Source organism: Neodiprion lecontei, chromosome 3 (assembly GCF_021901455.1).
Source record: "Neodiprion lecontei isolate iyNeoLeco1 chromosome 3, iyNeoLeco1.1, whole genome shotgun sequence".
Classification (NCBI taxonomy): Eukaryota; Metazoa; Arthropoda; class Insecta; order Hymenoptera; family Diprionidae; genus Neodiprion; species Neodiprion lecontei.
In genome coordinates, this window is record NC_060262.1 from 17470617 (window position 1) to 17493621 (window position 23005).

Genomic DNA, 23005 nt, shown 5'->3' on the forward strand with positions numbered 1-23005 from the left:
AATGATTAACATTATTATTAAGGTTATAAGTAATTCCAGAATTGTACAGACATCATGAAGAATAGAGGGGTCATTAAGGATAAAAAAAGATTACAATGGCCTACCAAAGGTTCCCGTTAACAGTGTTACATTCAAGACGCTGCCGCGCAGTACCAATGATAAAAATCGGACCAAATAAATTGTGAGTATTTTTTGTAATATTACACTTAGCTATCTAAAATCGTAGTCTGTATCTTTACTAACTCATGCTTCGATGATCTTAAATATTTGAATAACGTATCGTGGTCCAAATATTTTTAATTTTGTTTTTCTAAAATACGTGGTCGGTGGTTATTAACCCCTTGAGCGTCAGTGACACACATGTGGGCAGAAAAAAGTCGTGCCACTTTTGTGTCATGACACATGTGGGAATTTGAAAAAAATACTGTTTATCCTGCATCGATTTTACTGTAGTTTGGTAAATCAACGTTTTCGACGTCGCTGAATCCGAATCTGGAATCGGATTTCTAAAATTCAAGCTGGCGGATCCAATATCGCGGACGCTAATTCGAAAAAATAGTTTGATTTCGACAAAAATGAGTATGTCAGAGTTTCGAGCTCGCTGAATCTGAATCTGAAATGGGCTTTCCGAAATTCAAAATGCCAGATCTAATATAACAGACGCAAATTCGAAAACTAGTTTTATTCCGACGAATGTCAGTATCTTGAAGTTTTTCAGGTCGCTGAATCTGAATCTGAAATCAGATTTGTAAAATTTAAAATGGTGGGTTCAATATGGCGGACGAGAAGTTCAAATTTCATCAAATCCGGTCAAAAAATTTTGCCCAGGGGTTTTCGGGATCGCTGGTTACGAATCTGAAATCAGATTTGGAAAATTCAAGATGGCGAATCCATTTGGCTGACAAAGAGCTCAAATTTGATCGAATCCAGTTGAAAAAGTTTTGGTCCGCCGTATTGGATCCGCCATTTTGAATTTTGAAAATCTAAATTCAGATTTGGATTTAGCTACCCCAAAAATGCTCGAAAATCTCATTTTCGCCTGACACTCAAGGGGAACTAAATTTAACTATAAGCTTTATTATCCTCTTACTTCGTATATCACAGTTTTTTTTTTATAATGCATTTTACATTGTTTTCAAGATGTTACGAATGTAAATAACTAGTATGCATGTTCATTACTAATCGATTGATCGTCATTCTTGATGCCTCGATCTCGATGCCTTCTAAACGAGCGTCGTGGTCAGAAAACGACCTGGTGTCAACTGTCCGAGCAATTAACCCGTTCACTTTAAAATGAAAATGTTGACTCGAAATGCCTTTATTTGAGTGAAGAAACACTTTTTGAATGATTTCGAGATGTTTTGGACTTGTTTCAGAAATTGATTTTTTTTTTTCAAAATTTATGTTTTTCTCGCAAATTTACAAACTAAATAGCGGGGAGCGATATGACAGGAAATTTTACCCTTATTTCATGTACTTGACAATTATTTTTTTTGAGAATTTTAAATCTAATTGATACATTCATGTGATTATTGATATCAGATACCAGATATATTACGTACAGTTTGATTACTTAAGTATGTTAAAGCTATAGGCCTTATTATTCTACCATAGTGAAATAAGGCCTACAGGCAAAGTTTTTAAAAATGTTTAATTTCGTTTCTGTTTATGATAAAATTTACCATTTTTCGTTTATATCTTATAAAAACTGTACTTGAATATTGAGTATTATCAAGACCCGTTGATTAAATTGGATATTTTTTATTTCATTTCAAATATCCCTTAGTTAGGCCTTTTTACCCGCAGGTACTTTGTTTGAGATTGCTTGATCGTCTGAGCAGCTGCTAACACTTTTTAGGGACTCTTCTGCAGTTCCCGAAACTTCCGAATTATAAGTGTTGGGATTATGGATGTTGGTGTGATTAATTTTAATCAAATAATCAAAGCTTTATTTTAGGAAGATTGTTCTTTTTATTCAAAATAGAGTGTCGAAGGTATGTCTTTCTCAACTGAAGGATCAGAGTGAACTGGCAGAGTGAACTGGCTCCTTGGAGCCATACCACTGCAGCTGTATTGTTAAAAATATATATTTCAAGGGTCTATACCATGTGCAAAATTATACCTGGTTATATGGCTCTGTTCGAGTGCTCCCATCCTTACTTCCAGAAAATCATAAAAGCAATCGCTACAGGGCTGACAATGTGTTTACCAGATGTTGCAAAAAGTGAAAACTTTCACTTTTAAAACAAATAGACACAACTTAAATATGAGAAATATAATATCACAAAAGAGAGAAACTTTTGTAGACGAACTCAATATTTCAACAATAAGTATAAATACGATCAATGTCTGTGCGTGTAGTTATTTTTGCTTATCCTCAAATAGTCCAAATAAGCGGCTCTGAAAGTTCTGCTACAAAAAAAGTTGGCGGGTAATCGGACTTCATAAGCTTTTCGCATTTTTTCATTACTATGTTTGTTTTTAACGTGAGATATCAGCTACCCATTTATAAGATTCTTGTTTTCGAGATGGGCTAGGTTTTTGAAGTGAAACTCCACCACTTTCACGACCAACTACCGCTTAACTGCTTACCCAGTGAACACATGACCTCCATATGACGTCATAGATAGGTCACATAGAGATCATCGACTTTTTACATAGATATGACATAAAAATGACTTTATTGATGACTCTGATATGATGTCATGTAGTATGACATCATTATGACATAGTGCTGACATAAAATTTGACTTTTATATGACGTCATGATTGTGACTTAAATATTACGTAAATATTATGTCTTATCCCTATCATATGTGTGACGTCACATCAAAGTCATAAATTTATATATTATTTACGTAAGAAATAAATCATACAATTACATAAATTACAAGTCATATTCTGACGTCAAAAGGATATCATAATACCGTCATATTCTTACGTAAGAAACAACTCATACTTTTACGTAAAATTGATGTGCGATGAACGTCATACTTAAGCATCAGCTTCCGGTCATTCTTTTACATACGAGTGACATAATACTAATGTCACGACGGTATAAAAAAAAACGATTAACGATACTTTTCTATTTATGTTCTATGTTGTATCATGTATTGATTTAATAATTCATAAGTGGAATTTCATATGACATTTCTTAATTTTTACTTTTATATTTAGTGTCCAAATTTAACTTACCGCAAATTCTCTTTAAATGCAAACATTAAATATATTTTTAACATTGAAAATATTAGGATATTGTCATAAATAAAATATATAAACTAATTTCAAAATTAATTATTATATTGTAATAGAGGTACAGTAACAAAATAATCACTATTTATAAATGAAAAATATAAACATTTTGACTTTACAAGTTCTGTTGTAACAGTTATATTATTATAAGCATTCTTAAATACTTTTTATCAGTATGACATCAGAGTTATGTCATCGAGACGTCAGGTAAGTTATAATATCAGGTAAGTACTTTTAAGTCATCTTGACGTCAGCTAAATAACAAGTACGTCAGCTGGACGTCATATTTTTGTAAGCTTCCGGTACCGACTTTACTTCTCTATGACATCAGAGTTATGTCATTTTGACGTCAGTTAAGTCATAATGATGTCAATTGAAGGTCATATTTACGTCATTTATCTTACGTAAGAATCTTACGTCAGGAAGTGGGAAATTATGAGTCATATGTGACTCATATATGACTCACATCTTACGTAAATCATGACGTGACATGACGTCATTCTGACATCAGTTTGACATAATTGTGTTCACTGGGTAGGTACCACAAAGCAAACCCTAACTTTCGTGAAAGTCGGCGCCTATGCATAGAAAATATTACACAAAATTACGAGGCACATCGACACAAAAAAGCGAATAAACTTTTGAATTCTCATCACATCAGAGGTTTGATCAATTCTTTGTAATGGTGTGAGCGAAAGACACGTTCGAGTGGGTTTAAAATATATCGTTGCAGCTCTCACTTCAGAAGTTGCAGAAGTCTTCGTAATTGCTCCATCAGTGTTTCGCAACCGATCATCGTAAAAAATTCTGACGTTGTACAGGAGTAACCTGCGGAACCCGATAACCATAAAAAGGCAAAAAAAAAAAAAAGACTGACCATCGTTAGCAGACTGTCAAACGAGGAATACCCTAGTCTGAACGATTCTGCACCGTCGAACCCTCGTCAGAGTCTCACTCTCACCGGCATGTCACCCATTAGCCCAGCTTCAAATCCCTAAAACTGTTTTCAGTTAATCCCAACGTGAATTTTTTTCGCGTCTCACTGCCAGCAGACACGATGTTCGTCTGTTGAGTTTAATTCGTTGCGCAGCATGAAATGGAATTTGAAACATCGGGTGTGTTTAGGAGGCCAGGAGAGCTGATTTTTTTTAATATCCACAAAACTCATGTGAATATTTTTCTTACACAACCTTGATCACGGGGGTTTGTAAAATTTCATGATTGATGTCGATTGTTTGAGCTTCATAATCTGTAATTTACATAAGACTTCAATTACAAGTGACATCAAGACATTGGTGAATAGAAAAGTCATTTTTCAAACAAGTCACTCATCGTATGGATTTCGGAGAAGCGTTGGTCCGATTGAGCGTTTTGGAATCATTTCTTTCAGAAGACATGCCCTTTTCGTTTCAACGTCGATAATTTTTTTCTAAATTCCTGTATCTGTGTTATTAGCAAATAAAAAAGCTCGACACTTTTTGTTTTTTTAAGATATTCCAGGAAATAAATGAAATTGAAAAAATTCTCTCGTCGAAAGCAAAAATTCCACGACGTCTCAACAAAATGACTTCCAAAAAAAAAAAAAAAATCAACCCGACCAACGATGCTTCGAAATCCTTACGGCAGTAACGAAGTGATTGAATTTATTCGAAAAGTCACTCACCAATGCCTTGCTCTTATTTGCCATTGGAATTTGATGGAAATTAGAGCTCCTGAAGCCTAAAAAACGCCATCAACCATTGATACTCACAAATCTACAGGACCGAGAGTAAATTGAATAAAAAAAAAATAAAGTTAAATAGCGACTATTGATGTCTGAAGGCCTCAAGCACGCGGACGGTCATTATACCATGCGAGTTGGAATTGCTCTCTTTGAAACAGTGAAGAGCGTTTCAAGGAGCCGGGAATTAGCCGTTCGCGAGATCAAAGCAGTCCGATTAGATTTTGCGGATATATTTCAACAATTCGTGGCCGGGATATATAGATTCGCAAAGTGGCAAAAAGATGGTCCAAGAGGTTTGATAGGCGTTGCAGCCAGGTCTTAAGCGACACGGCATTAATTTTCGGGGGATGGAAATTAACCACCCCCGGCATCGACGTAGGCACATCTTGAGCGCTAACAAACCTTGGATAACCTTCAACCGCGAGCATTCAGCCTCGCAATAGGTTGCCCGAAACGGCGGAAAACCGAGGATCCAATCTCTACAGTAAACAAATTATTAGTAATTTGTTGACCTAGCTACTCGGGCGTGTAACTTGTATATTATGTTGGGAATCTTGTGTCATGAGTTAGCGTCGCGTCTTATACCGTGTAGTCGTGTTGTACTTATCTCTGCTCCACAATCCTTCATTACGATGTTCATAATTCGACAATTATCGTCACCCGTTAATCCACGCGAATCCCCCCTTCAGTTTGCTTCACTATAATTAACAGCCTTTGAGAGTAGGTATACAATTACCTAATTGGCACGTACTAGGCAATCTTCCAAACTCATGGTTCTTAAGGGTAAATTCGCTCCATCGCCTGAATCAAACGTTACAAAGAGAGAAAAAAAAATTGGTTAAAAAATCTCTCGCCGAAAACTATTTGCACCAATAATGGTGGACACGGATTAAAAATCATCCCCTGCTATGTGGGACAGACATTAATCCGAGAAATTTCAAATGTATAACACCAGCCAAGATATCGTTGTCAGTAATTTGAGAAAAAGTTTTGTAGGAATTGGAACGTTGACGATTTTTATCCGATTCTGATGTTTTGAGATTAGTTTGCTTGTTGATCAGATCCCCACAAATTGTTGAGAAAAAAAAAAAACATCGATACTTTTTACGTCATATATAGTATACGGTTAAAACGCACAAATGTGGCTGCTGATGAAAACCCTTTCTGAACAGTTTTTTCAAGCGGTTTTTGGAGATCTCTTTAGTGAAATAATAATCCCAAAAACATCAGAATCGGATAAAAAAAAACACCAAAGTTTCATTATTTTTGACACTCTATAATTATAATTATAAGACCTTTTTATTATAATTTTATGCATGATTAATAATTAAAATACTTTTTCTTAAATTATCGATAACTTACGTTGTGAGAATTTGCCGACAATCACATACATTTCTGGTACATAGTAAGGACGTTGTTTTAATCGCCTTCACTATTATTGGTGTAAATAACATTACCGAAAACTTTTCTTTCAAACGGTGAGGTTCATTCTTTCTTAGGGGTGCCTTGGTCGAAATTACCGATCCCCAGAACATTTTCGAGTATTGCATCTAAATCGTTTGTCCCTGCGTCCTTGGATGTTTCTTGAGGAATAGATTCCGATGGAAGCATAAAATCGACCGAAATCGAAATGCATGTAGAATCGCGTTCTGATGCCCTGTTTTTGATAAATGCTTAAGCTATAATTATAATTAGGCTCAGATTTTAATCGACATAAGTGACGCGCTCATTTTACGATTCACACGACGTGAAATTCGTTGATTTTGATTTATTTTATACATTCATGGAAATCTATTTCTCAAGATACGTCCAAGGACGCAGGGCAAACAATTTGGATGCATCGTTACGGAGATATTCGATCGGTAATTTTAACCAGGACACCCGATTAAGTGCACTGAAATAATCGCAGTGTCACGATTCCATGTTTTGAGAAAACTGATATCCATTTAATACGCTCTAAATTCACTAGAACAACAATTTGCATGCAGGCTTTCATATGTGTGCCAGCGTTACCTCAATTAATTAGCACAAGAAGAACCAAAATAATCAGCTTTCGATTTTTCCGAGTGACCAATTTAAATTTTCATAAAATCACGAGCGTTCTAATATTTGCACCTGCAGATTAAATAATTTGCTAAAACTCGCAATACCTTGTACAGATTATGTCATTCTATAATAGTAATAAGAATATTAGTTATGGTCACAATTCTACACATGGGATATCAAGAAATGTCTACATTGGAAGAACATCGATAAGAAATCGTGAAATTTACGTTGTTGGTTCAAAACAAGGATGGCATTTCTTCCAGAATTCACGGACTTGGAGGAATTTTTTCTACCTTATTTTCATAAAGTACGGAAAATTTCGCGTTGCTAATACCAAACCCTGTAGAATGGAGTTCTCACGGGATTGTTCGCCATCGCAATTTGAATAATCTTATTTAAACCATTTATTTCTCCGTTGAAGAGTTTTTGCATACCTCAAGGCGTTTCCAAGATATTTTGTACCTATAGCACTTTGAGGAGGTTGGTTGACCGAAAGTCGATACTTTTTACAAATTTTATTACTAGATAGTATATACATTAAGTATTTATTAAATTTTTATATTCATAACGCGTGAAGATCTATTTAAAAAGAAAAAAATAGAAAACATTGGGACCATAAACAAAAACTCAGATATCAAGACTTCGTTTCAAACAGCTTCAAAATGGTTCACAGTCAAGTAAATTCTATTGATTTTACTTAACAATGGCATTCAAAAGATTATTTTCCACAGTCACTTTCAACAGATTTTCTTCTTTTTAGTACTAACGATAAGTATCATAATTAATATCGACGGAATGTCGTACAATTAAATGCTTAACGATGCCAAATCATGAAAAAAGAGATTCAGTAAATTTGCTTGAAATACTCTTTTAAATAAAATGAGCCATCATTAAGTAAAATTGAACGACTTTATAACCAGAGTCTCAACCATTTTGAAACGATTTAAGCTATTATATTTAAGATAAGCTTTTGTTTGTAATTCAAATATTTTCTATTTTTGTTCGTTTGAAGAGCTCGTCACAGGTTACGAATATATTCATTTGAAAATTACTCGATGTATGGACGATCTCGTAATAAAATTTTTGAAACACATTTGGTTTTGGCTAACGAACCACTCTAAACCTCCTCATCTTGATATAACATGAAAAACTTTTCTTTTTTTTTTTTGTCAACTTTACCACAACACTGATTCCAAATACTCGAGTTCACACTCATCCCTGATTTCTCCCTTCCTACGCAAATGTATGAGATCAAGAACCTGGCAGGCGTTCGGCTACTCACCTATACTGTCGTCCGTGAAGGAGATCCTGGGGGTCAAGAGTTTGGCGTAGTGCGACGTTGTGCTTCCACGTTTTCCGGAAACAGGGTCAGCCGACGTAGCGAATACGCCTCCCGAGGCAGCGGCTGCGATAGTAAGAAAGAAATATAGAGCTTCACCCTCGAAAATTCTATCAATCGCAATATCAAGGCGAAATAAATGATCGTCGACGGTGGCATGGGGATCATTTTCACGATACTTGTCAGCGATGATTAACGATCGCTTGGCTTCGTGCTTCAGAAAATATACAATAGCGGCTGTTCGCTAGACTGTTTCACATTATTGCAATATGTGTAGACCTTTTTTTCCCCTCTTTTCTGTCAGTCCGTGTCTAATTTTTGCCAAACTAAAATTTCTTCCGTAGTATAGAATTCTTCGCTCAACTCTAAAAGGTTCTTAATCCCATGTTACTCTTCCCGTTTAAACGTGAAGTATCAAAACGTAAACTCATTTCACGTCCTACCACGATTTGACAGTTCGATCGATTTCGTTTTAATATGAATAATAAAAAGTTCGTTTTCGTCAACCTTAAGAGGTCGGCTTCGGTTCCCCATTACGACCAAAGGATCCAAAGAGTCAAATTTTGCTAATATTTGGTTCCTCGCTGCCCTGGCGTAAAAAAAACGGTCAGCAGTTTTGCAGTTGATTAAATCGTCCACACAATTACGTCCGTATAAGAGACGGTAGGTACTCATGATTATCTTGGAAAATTCTCTGAAGAAACTGGAAGAAATTTATGTCTCTTTACGTGTTAATAGAATGTAACAAAGTCACGTATTGTGAGGCAACCATTAAGACTTGAGCTGGAAATTCTGTACTTCGGGTGGGTTTTTTACGGCAACAAACTACTGTTTAGATCTTGTTTCAGCTAAGAAATAGTATTATACGTGTGGCTTATTGGCTATTGCAGATGTCGTAAAATAAAGACGAACAAGAGGGTGTCGTTGAGTTCAGTTTATAGACGGTAATTGTTGCGAAACCGAGGAAATCTTTAAATACTTTCAAGAATTAAAGAAAAGATTTTTATAGCACCGACCATCACAAATTTTCGCTTAACTCTTTATTTAATTTTGCCGTCTTTATATGTATGCACTAGAAAATTCTTACGAAAATATTAGGATCTATGAAAGTTTTATTCTAGAGAAATAAATTATTCATGCAAAAAGCCTAGTCATAGGTTCTTTTAACAAAAATTTTTTCTTGTTTACATTCTCTTCGAGGACGACGCGACGTCGCGAGAATATTTAGGGAGGCATAAGCCTCCAAAAGTTAACCGGAAACTGCGTAAAATCATGTTATTTGAATAGATAAAGTCAATTTTCAATCTGGTGAAAATTTTTTGTTGAAAATTTGAATAATTTAGAATAAACACTCGCATCATATTTGTTTTCGAAACTCTGCGTTCAAACGATGAGAAATGGCTTATCGAAGGATATGATATGGATATGGCATCAAAAGGATATCGATTTCGGCCATTGGTGCGAAATAATCCTTTGAGCGTAAATTTAGCTTACAAACATTTTTTAATGTGAAATGAACCTTGTTTAAGGAGCAGGTCGACTTTGAGCCATGTCAATTTTTTTTAAAAAAGCTGTATAACGGATCCCGTTAAGGAACACCCTTATCCCCATAGACCAGATTATATGCATTTGCATATTAATAGCCCATTTTTACTGGTTATTACATATTTCGCGTAAAATCTAGCGATGATGCATATTTTCGCTATATTTGCAAAGCATTTAACGATTCTAATATAAAAAAAAAAAAAATACATACACAGCTGCGATTAGCACTCATTTTTCGCACATACCTGCGAGTCTTAAAAAGCTTAATTGAAACTCAAGGTTTGGCGTTGACTGATTCTATTCAGTTAATGAATAAGATCCGCCAAGTGAACTCCGCATTGTCAGAAGTATTTCAGCGTAAACTTAAAGAACAGTTTGAAAACATTTTGAACGGTAACTCAAACCTTGAAACTTTGTGTAAAATTAATAGTTTTAGTAATGGGACGGGTGAACTTTTGCTAGAAAAAATAAGTGCCAACACAGCACACGAGTTCAAATACTGCCCATTTACCTCAGTGAATGTGGAACGCTCCTTTTCCATTTACAAAAATTTAGTTAAAGTTATCGAAGACGCAATCTTACTACCGAACATTTGGAACAGTACCTGATTGTTTACGTCGACAAAAGTAACAAAATGTTAAGTAATTGTTGATTATCGAGTTTACTCACTGATTTCATGCTGATTTGAAGTTAAAAAAAAAATCTATTTTTTAATTGTTCAATATGGCATATTTTGACACTTTTCATGCATATTTCAAGCTTTTTATGCTGCATATAATCCGGTCTCTACTTATCACCATAGGTGACGAGAAGTAAAAAACAACGGGGGGTGGCTCTACCGGAACCAACAATTTGTTCACGTTCGCGTATTGTATAGGTATGTAACTTGTTTCCTGCTTTAGCAAATCGTCAAATTGAATGTGCCAGGCATTGAATACGTGATCAACGTTCCGTCGCCCCACGGCCAAGCCAACGTCCGAGAAAATCACCCCCGCAGGAGGACGTTCACCCGTCGTCAATCGAGACACACAACGTGACATTCGGGCGCCACTCTCGACGACTTGCCTGAGCTGCGTCTGCAAGTGAAAAGGCTGGGATGGGTGGGATATTGAATGTCAGGCAAGGTGACGTGTCTGATCAGGATATGGAAGGCGAGAAGCTTTTTCGACTCGTTTTTTGCCCCACTCATTTTCAGATATGTAATTAAGGATGTTCCAGTTGTACAGTCTGGTAGAAATAATTTTCAATCCAAGTAAGTAGGAATTAAACACTGAACAAGTACAGCTCAAGTGGATCAAGATGAATTGGGTCGAAACAATGCACCCGCAATTCGGAGAGACAAGATAAACCAACGGATTTGCACGGAAGGCGGTCATTTGTCAGAAGCTTTTGAAATACAACAATGTTCCCTCTTTTTATTAAGTGACAAACTCATACCATATTTTGTACGTACATCCAATTTTAATAAATCATAGCTCATATTGTTTGTGAATGAATGGTCTGAATTCACTGGAACCTCGATTCCTTTTGAGCACTTCAATTTACTGAAAATACAAGTTGTGTAAAATCAATAGAAGATTCGTTTAATAGATTCAGGCTTAGGTTCAAAAGAAATTCATGTTATCAAATATCGATATCAGATGATTTTCGTGGATGTCATTGGCGAACTAAATGAACTGTTATTCATCGTAATTGGACAAACTACAAGAATTTAGCATGAACAAAAAGCACTTGAGAGTCTAACCCAGCTCAGATTATTAGTTATTCAATTTCCCTTTTATTCACCAATTGAACAGTTTTCCAATTATCAATTACAGCTGTAATTAATATATTTCTGATAAATTACAATTGTAACTGGAGTGGCATATTTTTTTTTTTATTATAGTTTGTTATCATTTGATTGTATGAAACAAATGCCCAACACTGCACCTGACAGACAGTTAGCTTTTCTATAAATAAGTATCAATTCTCTGTTTATTTTTTCTCGAAAACAGCGCGACGTTGGGTTTGGGCTGGCTGGGAAATAGAAGACAAGGTAAACACACTGGAACCTAAGAAGCTCCCGAAAATCCCTCCGACAGTTGTTCACTCATGCATTGCCGTACCATGATAACGGGCGTCGATTTGAGCCTGTAGAATATTGAGCCCCGGAGCAACGATCGCCGGTAGAGTCCTGGACCGCAGTAACGGAGCTGGACGTCCTCCAGGACCCCGCCCCGTTCTCGGTTCTGGTTTGCATTCCTGGGCAGGCGGGGCACTGAAAACAGATAACGAATATTTATCAATTGTTAAGTGTTACGAATGAGCGATGTAACGCGTGATATTGATATATTGTCGTTTTCGGACGATGGGTGTTTTCCAAAAGGTGGATAAAAAATTTACGGAATATTTGGTGTTTTCGAAATTGTTCATCCAATCAAGATTAAGAAACCCCGGACAACTTACGGAATGTCTGATGATTTCGAAATTGTTTGTTCAGTCAAGGTTGAAGGAGTCGTCTAGTGTGAAGGCTGTTTCTTTAAAGGGTTGTTGGGTATTTTTTTTTAAAGATAAAATATTGAAATAAAATTTCTCATAATTTTTAAGTTATATTTATTAACACTTAAACAAACTTTGTACATTTTTCGGAGACGAAATATTGAATACAACCTAATGTAATACTGCTCGATAAGAATGTGATTAAAAAAAAGTATAGACATGATATAGATCTCAAAAAGCACTAGACCGATCCTGCTCAAATTTTACGGCATTTTTATTATGCCTATACCCATCGCGTGAACTAGGATAATCATGATTGCGTTGGTAGTTTTTGTTTTACGAAAAAAAATTTGAAATTTACATCTTGTTCCCATTTGTTTAGCTCGTGAAGCAAAAACTACCAAAGCAATCACGAATATCTCGGTTCATGCGACAGGTATAAGTATAATAAAGATGCTATAAAAATTTCAGCTGAATCGCTCTAGTGCCTTTTGAGATATCATGTCTACACTTTTTTTGACTTACATTCTTATCGGGCAGTATACATTAGGTTATATTCAATATTTGGTCTCCGAAATTCACAAAGTTTGTTCAAATGTCAATAAATATATTGCGAAAATTATGAGAACTTTTAGTTCAATGTTTGTCTTAAAAAAAATACCCGAAAAACCTATAAAAACCAGCCTTTCCACTAGACGACCTCCTTAAGACACACCGGACAACTTTATTGAGAAAGTATAGGTACACTTGACGTGCTGTATTCTGACCGATTCAGGGTCACGCGTACTTAGCTCAAACACGAAATCGAACGAGAACTGTCTAACCTGTTCACAAATTGGTCGGTAACATCGTGTATCAGCTGCCAGTGCATGTGTTACCGACGTATCATACGGTTCTCATCGGTTTTCGTATTTTCGCCAAATACGGGTGCCCCTAATGCGGTCAGAACCCAACATGTTAAGTATAAGTACAAATTACCAACATGCGAATAGTGATCGCATCGAATCGAAGAGTGAAATTCAATTCAGAAGTCGAATCGAAGTTTTGGGAATATTTTGAATTATTTGAATTACTCTTTAAGAATCTCAAATTCTTCATTTTCTCTTTCCTTTTCGGAATGTACTGGCGAATTCATTTTTTTACAAGAAATTTAATACAAATTTAAAAAATTAATAAGCAGGTTTTTTAAGTTGAAAGACCAATGAATTCTGTTGAGAATAATATATCACTGTATTGTTCAGCCTGACAAGTGATGTGCTGGCATCTATAGGCACTTATAACCATTGCACGCATCACGTGGTACACTTGGAGACAATGAATCTGAGACGGCTAATTTTTTGCATTAGACAGTTATGTTGGCAACACAGAGAAACTTACAGCGCCATAGTCGGCCGAGCGTGAAACAAACTCAATCTCAATAAACACAACATAACCCATGACCGTCGAATCTAACCTCAAAATTGACGTGTCAACACGTCATCCAACAAGTCATTATCCCCGCGGTATTCTGAGGTTAGATTCGACCAAAATTGACCGTCATAAACTAGCTGCCAAAAGGTCTGTTGGGGAGGAAGAAGAAGAATTTAGAAAAGAATGAAAACGCTCCTTTGAGTCATCAAATTAGCTGCCAAAAATACGATCAATAGCACCTCAATCAACACAAATCAACGTACACGTTAGTTACCCTGACATGAATCATCTTGTCTTTTTTATTTTTCATCAGCCACTCAATATTTATGGCTTATATTCCATAAATTATATAATTATGCCATCCTGATTTTCGAAATTCTCGGTATTGGTTTGTGATATTGTTATTATGTATGTCGTTTCGACGATGTATATTTTTCATTCATATTTCTCTATCAATGACAGGTATCCGATGAAAAGGTTTTCTGAATACTTGTACATGATATATATCTAGATTTTGGAGAGATACTTTCTTCGGAATAACTCTATCAAAATAAATTATTTTTATCAGTTCTACAGGAGTAATTTAGTAAATTCATGTTTACTTCGTTCGTATGAAGATGCAGACTTTGAGAATGTTATGACAAGCTCAGAAAAAAATGCCTGGAATTCCCTACGGACCGTTGTTTCCAAATTTTTCGGCAATGTGAAAGATGCTAATTATAAAAATGTTCCCCAAGAAATGTTAAGCAACTGTAAAAACTTATCGTGTAATATGAGTCTGAAAGTTCACTTTATATTAGATCAGCGCTAGTTTTTATATTATTGTAGTATTGAAAGGGAGGGGGATGGTTTCTGATATAATCCTGATTTTATTTCTAATTCTGTATCCTCAAACATGGAAAAATTAGGGCAACAAAATAAAAATATTGTTTGATGAGCTGTGCAGTATTTTTTTGATAAACCTAAGATATTAGTGAAATATCGAATTTTTCATCTAAATATTACTTCTTTAAGTCATATATGAAAATGTCGACAAAATAAATAACTAGAGGTAATTTCGGAAAACTGCGTTTACATCAGGTAGTTATATTTCATTTAACTCGTAGTTTGCACCTATTTGCCATTTACACAGTATAAGTTGAATCTGCTGAATGTGACGTGGAGTATATCATATGAATGTCGTTTTGTATAACATTCAGGAATAATAACACTGAATGAACTTTAAAATTCACACAGTGAAAGATCTTTCAGAAAAAAAAGAAACGCAAATCTGTGTTGTTCGTTTTATTTTAAGAAAATTTCTTCAACGTTTCTCTAATTATTTTGATGTTCTTATATTGACTTTTTTAAAATGAAATTCGCGGCGTCTTTTTGAAAGCACGTATAATTTTATTTGAATTGCATCACTTCCCCTAATTAAATTGTAGCTATCATTCATAAGTTCTAAGAAAAGAAATTTCTGAAATCGATTTCAAATAAAAATAGTAAAGTAAAACGGTTACGATAGTTATAACATTTTACATTTAGTGACAAATCGACGGCCATAATAAAGGTTTATATTGCTGAAGCCATATTTTCGAAAAATTGATTGTTTCTGTTTGATATTTGGGTTCTCGGTTCCAACCCATTTTTTAACCGTCGGGTAATTGATAAGGCGTCTGATTAGCCTAGTATTTGCATATGAATGGTTTCATATTGCGGCAGTTGCTGACCATTGAAAGATATAAGAATTCGTTTTCAGTGAATATTCCCGAATCAGTAAAGCTCACAGCAAATATGTTTAAGCTCCTTTAATCACAGGCGTGAAAATCGCATTTATTACCTGCTTTCTCCGTATTCAGCTCGCGGTTTCCGTCAGAAAGTTAGAAGTTTCATTTCCTATGTTATAATGGAACCGCATATAGTAACTCTAAACGCCAAAAATTATTGATTGGAAAACTTTGAAGCCCTTGATTTCCATAACAGAACTTTACGAAAATAGCCCCTTCCGCAAGGGTTTCATCACCGCAATAACTCAAAAAAATGTGTGCCTTTGAGTATTTTGGAATATTTCCTGCCTTGAAAAATTAACTGATGTCAATCAAAATTAAGAGTATCTTAAAAGAAAAAATTGGTTTCTCGCCAATGCTGTGAGTTTTCAATTGTAATTGTAATTCAATGACGCATTCAGTTAACAATTACTTTAACGATTTACACAATATTATACGAATAAAATTCAATCATAAATTTGAGTCCTGTTATTAGATGAAATGGATATCATAAGAAAAAAATTAAAAAGACGTTTATTTGAGTTTGCTTTGTACTCATATCTGAATTACGAAAGTACATAATGGGTAGTTAAATTATTTTTAAATTGTTTATTACCAAAGTAATGTGTAATTGAATTTATTTGAATTACAAATTGCGAAAGTGAGTTATAATTTTTCAAAATGACGAATTATAAAAGCTAATAGTAATTAAATCTGCTGAAATAACCCATTAGAAAAGTAATTTTCTATTAGAGGTTCTTTGTAATACAATTGGTATCCAACGCAATATAATAAAAATGCAAATGCAAAATGAATTAAGGCTGGTAAAATACAATTATGCGACAAGGCATGAGTTTCATCATCAAATAGCAATATCCACATTTTATTTGGTCCAGCTTCGACTCTTCTGTGCAAGACATTCCGCATAAAATTTTTCGCCTTATTTTAAGCGATTTACGTTCTTCGTCATTGGCTATGAGATTTGCAGTCCTTTAAGAATCGTAATGCTTGCACATGGGAAAAAAGGTGGTGCAGACGTTGGCTTTTGTTCGTGAAGGTTTCGCGAACAAAAGGCGTGTTACATAAAAGGTTGAAAGAAGCAGGAGTACAGCGGCACTGACCCTGTCTGACCTCACTCACTATCGGCGAGAACGACGCCTACACATGGGACTATGCCAGGAATAGCATGCCGTGACGGAAGTCTACTTTACAGATGGGCTTTCCGACGGTGTCTTTGAACCCACCGTAATGCTCTCGACAGATTATCACCTCACGATGACCCAAGGGGCTAATCACTATGCAAAGGTGGCGTACACCGACTGCGATTACATCGATTACACGAAGCCTACACAGATCGCAAGGAGATTACAAGGATTACAAAGAGATTACCAAAAGACTGCAAAGATTACACGAAGATTATATGTATTGCAAAGAGATTACAAACGATTACAAGAGATTGCAAAGATTATAAAAGATTGCAGAGTTTACACGACATTACATTGGATTACATCCCATGCGGAACACTTTATCTATTAGTGGTCCATACAGGATTCACAGCTCTGTAAAAGATCTATATCCGTAATGGATAATACACATCACAGATGTCCACAATATCCATGATTGGATTAAAGCTAGTGATGTCTGTTAATACCTGTGCGCATAAATGGAGCTACTATAGACAACCACCAGGCGGCGAATGGTAACTCTTCTCTCTCGCTACAAAAGAAAGCTCTAAGTTGTACAAAACCCTAGCAATTCGGTCACCTAGATTACTGTGAATTTCTCCATCTAACCATCTGCGAACTATACTAGTCTCTGACGGATATACACAGATTCTGAGTCACGTACCGTCTGACCCGCAAAATTATGATAAGGCAGCTTCGATTAATCGGAAAAGCGATTAACCGAAGTCGTCGATTACTCGATTAATTGCACTGCACTAGATCTTTACCTACTTGGTCGTTCTTGGGTGCCTAGTCTATGTTGCCTAGGCCTTGGACTTTTGGTTGGGGCAGAATAAAATGTACACATGACAGTTTCTGATATTTTTCATGTTACATAAACAGGAGTGGATGATATAAAAATAACGTCGATTGAAGGTAATGATTTCTTCTTCACGAAATCCATGATATCTCAAATGATGATCTATGTCAATATCTACTAGAGTTTTGGAAGACGTATGGAAAATGAACATTTGGATCTCTAATAGGTATCTATTATATATAGTTTAGGATAAAATGAATGTCTAATACAGGTATTGCGTATCCATTATGGACGTCCATGGTACGTTCATTGCAGGTAAATGTTCTCTGTGGGATGAAATTATATGACGTACAGTGAAGATCCTTGCCATAATGGTGACTTGTCTACGCAACATAAGTCCGATTCTATGTGTTCGTTTACGTGAGTGTAATGAAACAGGCATGAAATAACACTGCAAAAATTTAAAGAAATAAACTGATTAAAGAAAATTATTTCTTATTTTATTTAAATTTATCCACTGTACGTATACTTTTGTCCCTCACTGTATGTCCACCAGATTACAACAGTCATTAACCCCTTGCGATGACCCAATACCTGAAATCAACTGCAGGTGGCTGCAGACTGCTGTCTTGAATGAAATGGAACAGCACAGATGAAGAAAAGAATGAGAAAAAACAGTCGTTGTGAGGAAATCGTGTCACACATCCACACTCTATTGGTTGAATTCCTTTACGGGCTGAACTCGGCTGATGTTTGGTTTTCAACAGTTTACAGCATTGGCAGCTAAGAGTCGATGCGAATATTCATTGGGCTTCGCGTTTTATTACAAGTATCAGGTTCCATTGAGGATGAATCGTCTGAGTCAGAAGTCATAAAAACAGAAAAAGCTTTTTCCAAAATCCACAGTAATGTCATTTGCACCAATGATAATAATCATGAATGAAGCAACATTCCTGCAGCCGTGCGATCGACGTGAAGCTGAGTAAATCAAGATTCCTGGCAGGGAATCGCCGCCAAGTTACCTTACAGGCCAGAGCTAGCGAAGAATCTTTACCCAGTCTAACTAGTTCCTTATCTTCCTATGTATAAGCACGTCGCACAGTGGTCCCAAATCCCAAATCTTAGGACAAAAATAGAAGGTATCGTGTAATCGCTACAAAATACGATGCCCGGGGGTTTTCGAGGTCGCTGAACCCGAATCTGAAGTCAAATTTTAAAAAAACAAGATGGCGGCCCAAAAATGGCGGAAAAATTTCTTCAAAATTTAATTAATTTTCTCGAAATCTGGGACTCAGGGATTTTCGAGGTCGCTGAACACGAATCTATTTTAAGAGAACAGAAGAACATACTAATACATGTATGTGGGATATAGTAGATAGGTAAAGTATCGAAATAAACAATACAAATTCGAGTATATTCACTCATTTAATGAAAAATTACATTAAATACAAACATTTAATAAACAAATCTATTTTTTAAGTTGGGAAAATTAATCGCTATCTGTAGTCGCAGCACAACTATCGTCGTCACTATCGCTACAGTCACTAGATAAAACGTCTTCATTATTGTGAACACTAGCTGACTTTAACAACGCAACTGCTTCGCGTGATAAGGATTTGGTTGCCTTTGCTGGCAGCTTACGTAAACTGGAAATCAGAGGGTCGGACGAAACCAAAAGCCACGAGAAAACATCTTCCAAATTGTCCTTCCTACTACGTTTTCTGGAAAAATCTTGTCGGAATGATTTTATGTATTTATTACAAGCTTCCTGGGCTTCTTCTGACATCTGTCCTATTGGCAGCTTCGAAAATCGTAGTATTTTTGCTCCGTGAATTAACAGTTTGTGTACAGTAGTGGGCATATGGCACCAATCATATAATAGCACGAATCTACGGGCTGTAGCAAGAGCGTATTCTTCAAACTTCTGTACATTTATCTCAAAACCGCACGATATCACTTGTAAGATTACGTGGAATCTTTTTATTAGGTCCTCATCTTGTCCCGTAATAGATGCAGAAACGCTTAAATTTTGGAAAAAACGACGGGCGGTATTCCCGTCGTTTGTACTACCGAAACCTTGTTTTGGCTGATCAATTAAAAGGCCCAATTTTTCCCGGAAACCTTTTTGTATATTTTTTTTACGATCCTCGATGCTTTTCTTATTCGAGGACCACTTTCCAATTTCTAATTTATACGAAATATGTAAAAGGTACTCAAAAAACCGAATCCAGGCGTGCAGGGAAGATATTCCGTACTGTAAATGATCTTCGTTTATCTTTTTATTCAACATCTTGTCGATGTCGTTGAACTCTTTTGATCTACTGCCGCAAAGATAGCATCGTTGAGAAGATGTAGTAGATGTGATTGCGTTACAAACTTTTCCATCGACCATTGTTAACGCTAATTTGTAGATCACATTAATTTCTTTTCCATTAACAATCGTATGAAAAGATTGGAGCTGATTTATTTGTTCTTGGATACCGCTTACTTCAGCTCGCGTTCCTTCCGCAGTCTCTTTTAAGAACTCGATTTTTATCGGTCTACAAAATCGAGAGGATGAGGGTTGCGGATTTTGCCGAATAATTATGTCTTGTTGTTTACCTCATCAACAAACATGAGCTGCAGTGGCACAAGTGAAGTAAAAAAAATGGTCGCATCCGATTTACCTCTATCGTCATTGCTAAATTTTTGTTTAAAAGTGCTTTGCCCGGATGTCCAGTCGCATCCCCATTTGCAAATCAAATTCATTTCAGAAATTTTATCGGATGAGAGGCAAGTCAAAACGTCTTCTTGCACTGACAATATGCGGTTCGCTGTGTGATCCAACAGTGCTTGAAGCTTCACTTCTGCCCTACTTTCAGTTATGGTTATATCATCTTTAGGCGAATAACATTTTTTTTTGGCCTGCAGCACACATTTGTAAGATGGATATATTTTCGAGTTAAGTGCTAGCGCCCCGGAACGTATTCCCTGATACATATGTTTGGACATATGATACTCAATCATTAGAGACAGAGCAGCATCATCGGAATAACAATCTGCTGAAACAGTACGTAACGATTGCCTGCATTTTAAAGCACTAGTAGGACTACCCACGGTGACATCTTGCATTACTTTTGCGGCATCCAATTTTCCTTCAGCTCGAATATTCATCTGAGTGGCAAGCTCTTCGGTTCTGGACTGGTTACGTATATTTCCGATTTCTCTTCTTTTCGTCCGTTCGCCCGAGTTTTCAAAGCTTTTCGTAGGGCGACCACGAACGCGAACTGCAGGTGATTCTTCTTTTTCTATAGAGTTCCCGACCTCATTATTCTCGAAGACGACGAATGTGCTCAACCAATCAGTATTTTTTGGAAGAAACACAGCCTCTGTCCTCCTAGCTTTTTGCCACTTCGTTCGCATGTAGTGCAATAATTGACGAATCGTTTGTTTATCAGTCTTTGATAACGTGTACGAGCAGCATAGTTCTTGAGACAAACGATTCTCGATGACTTCATGAGCTTCCTTTGCATTGTCGTTCAAATGCTTCTTAATTCGCTTCTTCTAAGCGAAATATTTCCTCGCGAGTGCAGCGAACTTCACTGTGTGTCTGCGAACCTAGAAAAAAAGAATTCAATAATGAGATAACAATATATAATTTTAGAGAATTAATAATAATACTACAACGCTGTGAACAATACAATAATAATATTGTAAACAACATTTTTCAGCAACAAATTTGGAGGAAATAATCCCTTGACTTCGTGCCATGCCGCATGCCGTGCGCCGCGCGCCGTCGCGACGCCTGCTGAGCCTGAGGTTAATCCCCACGTCTATTTATAAAAAAATTCACCAAAACGAAAAAGGCAGTCGTAGGCAGCTAATCTTCGGTTACGTAATACTCAAAAGTCTAAAGAATGATATGAAACCCGTCCGGTCACTTAATTATGTACAATTATTAACTTTTACTCTATGTAAACATAATTTTTTTTCGTCGCGGGCACGTAAATGCACAGTAGATGTTTACATTCTTTGTTGCTTGGTGTGGAGTTGATATGAAAAACTGTACCGATGTAGAAAATGTACTTACTTCCAGGAGAAGATTCCATTTTGTAGAATTGAAATAGCTGAATTCTACTCGAAGTTAATGCACTTTTAACACAGCCGAAGTTTTAGAGCGTAGCGCAAGACCGACGCTACCTGTTCCCGCGCTCCGTTACGAATGAGATCCCAACGGCTAAACGCAACATCTGTCACTTTCCGACCATTGAAAGGGACGCTGGTAATACCCCTCTACCTGACCCAGTACTTAGAATTCCTTAAATAGAAACTTCATTTTTCGATTTCTGTCCAGCGATTTGGGATTTGGGAACACTGCGTCGTTATATCTTAGGAACTCGGGAATATTTTTTTCAATTTCGATATAACCTTAGTGTAGAAGTGTCATAAAAATCGGTTAAATGGTTCCTTATTTATTAACTGTCAGAGATGACGGAAAAAACGTCTTTCTTCTTCTTCTTCTCCACGCCAGATCGCCTTTCGAACACAATTCTGATCGAACACGTATACCAATTGACTTCAAGTTTGAAACACAGATATTTGCCATCGAAATCTCGCCCCTCGTTGATTTTGGCATGAATCTGTACCCGTATTCGGCTGGTATATTATCATAAAGTTATGAAGTGGTCGATAATAAAGATAGAAACGAAAACAATGGCCGCTGGGTAGAGCAGTTAATAATATAACAGCCGGATGGCTCTGTTGACCGTTTATCCGTAATGGCTGCCCCCTGGAGCTGTCACACTCATCACGCTGTCGAACTCAAAAATATTTATAATAAATTATTATTTATTTATATGTTATCCAATATCGTAATCAATTTGTGACTTAAGCGTAAACACACCGAGTGAAACAGTGATTGAGTGTCGTGAGGGTGAAAAAGTACGACGACCGTGGTTTCATGCCGATTATTGCTTATTATCACCAACATCTGCATCAAGGGCTTTTCTGATTGCACTCTGAGATATCGTGTAGATAAAGAAACGAATCAACGAAGATGCGATATTCTATAATCGATACAAATTTGCAAAACAGCCTGAATATCAATCAGAAACATTTGTCACTCACAAATGGCTGGGAAGAAAATGCCCAGGAAAAGGTTGTTCGTTCGTCATGAGTCTGACGAAACAATGCTCCCCAGAGCTGGTGAGAAAAAAGTCATGGTGCTTCAAATCAGCTTACATTTATTCGCATAACATGAGGAAATTAGTAGGTCAGACTCAACCTTTACATTTCCACCAAATGCACGATTCATTTGTGTATTGATTTTTATGTTTTGTACCATCACCTAAAATATGTCCCAATCACCAATCTGATAGAGTAGATGAACATGAAGGTTCAAATTAATAACAAACGACGCAATCAAAAACAAAGTCTGGCCACTGCTTCGAATCTCATGGTCGACATTGATACACTATAATATTCCACATCTGTTAAACGTAA

The 23005-nt window shown here is 36.3% G+C and overlaps 2 protein-coding genes across 4 annotated transcripts in view; both read right to left on the minus strand.

Annotated features, from left to right (window-relative positions):
* Positions 1–23005, minus strand: part of LOC107219511 — a 251610-nt gene that overhangs the window by 139800 nt on the left and 88805 nt on the right. For 2 of the 3 annotated variants that reach the window (XM_046733522.1, XM_046733520.1), the window contains exons 3-4: positions 12011–12162; positions 8304–8426 (exon numbers count right to left, since the gene is read on the minus strand). In XM_046733522.1, coding sequence (XP_046589478.1) covers positions 8304–8426; positions 12011–12162 — 275 coding nt within the window. The remainder of the gene's footprint in view (positions 1–8303; positions 8427–12010; positions 12163–23005) is intronic. The other variant, XM_046733521.1, reaches the window with a different exon arrangement.
* LOC124293267 lies at positions 20001–21644 on the minus strand. The gene is made up of 2 exons (XM_046733524.1): positions 21594–21644; positions 20001–21121 (listed from the first exon to the last, which is right to left on the minus strand). The coding sequence occupies exon 2, from the start codon at positions 20924–20926 to the stop codon at positions 20108–20110; it is 819 nt and encodes a 272-aa protein (XP_046589480.1). The 5' UTR covers positions 20927–21121; positions 21594–21644; the 3' UTR covers positions 20001–20107.

Coding starts and splice junctions, on each gene's coding strand:
- LOC124293267 (XM_046733524.1), bottom strand. CDS start 20,926: ATGCGAACGAAGTGGCAAAAAGCTAGGAGGACAGAGGCTGTGTTTCTT.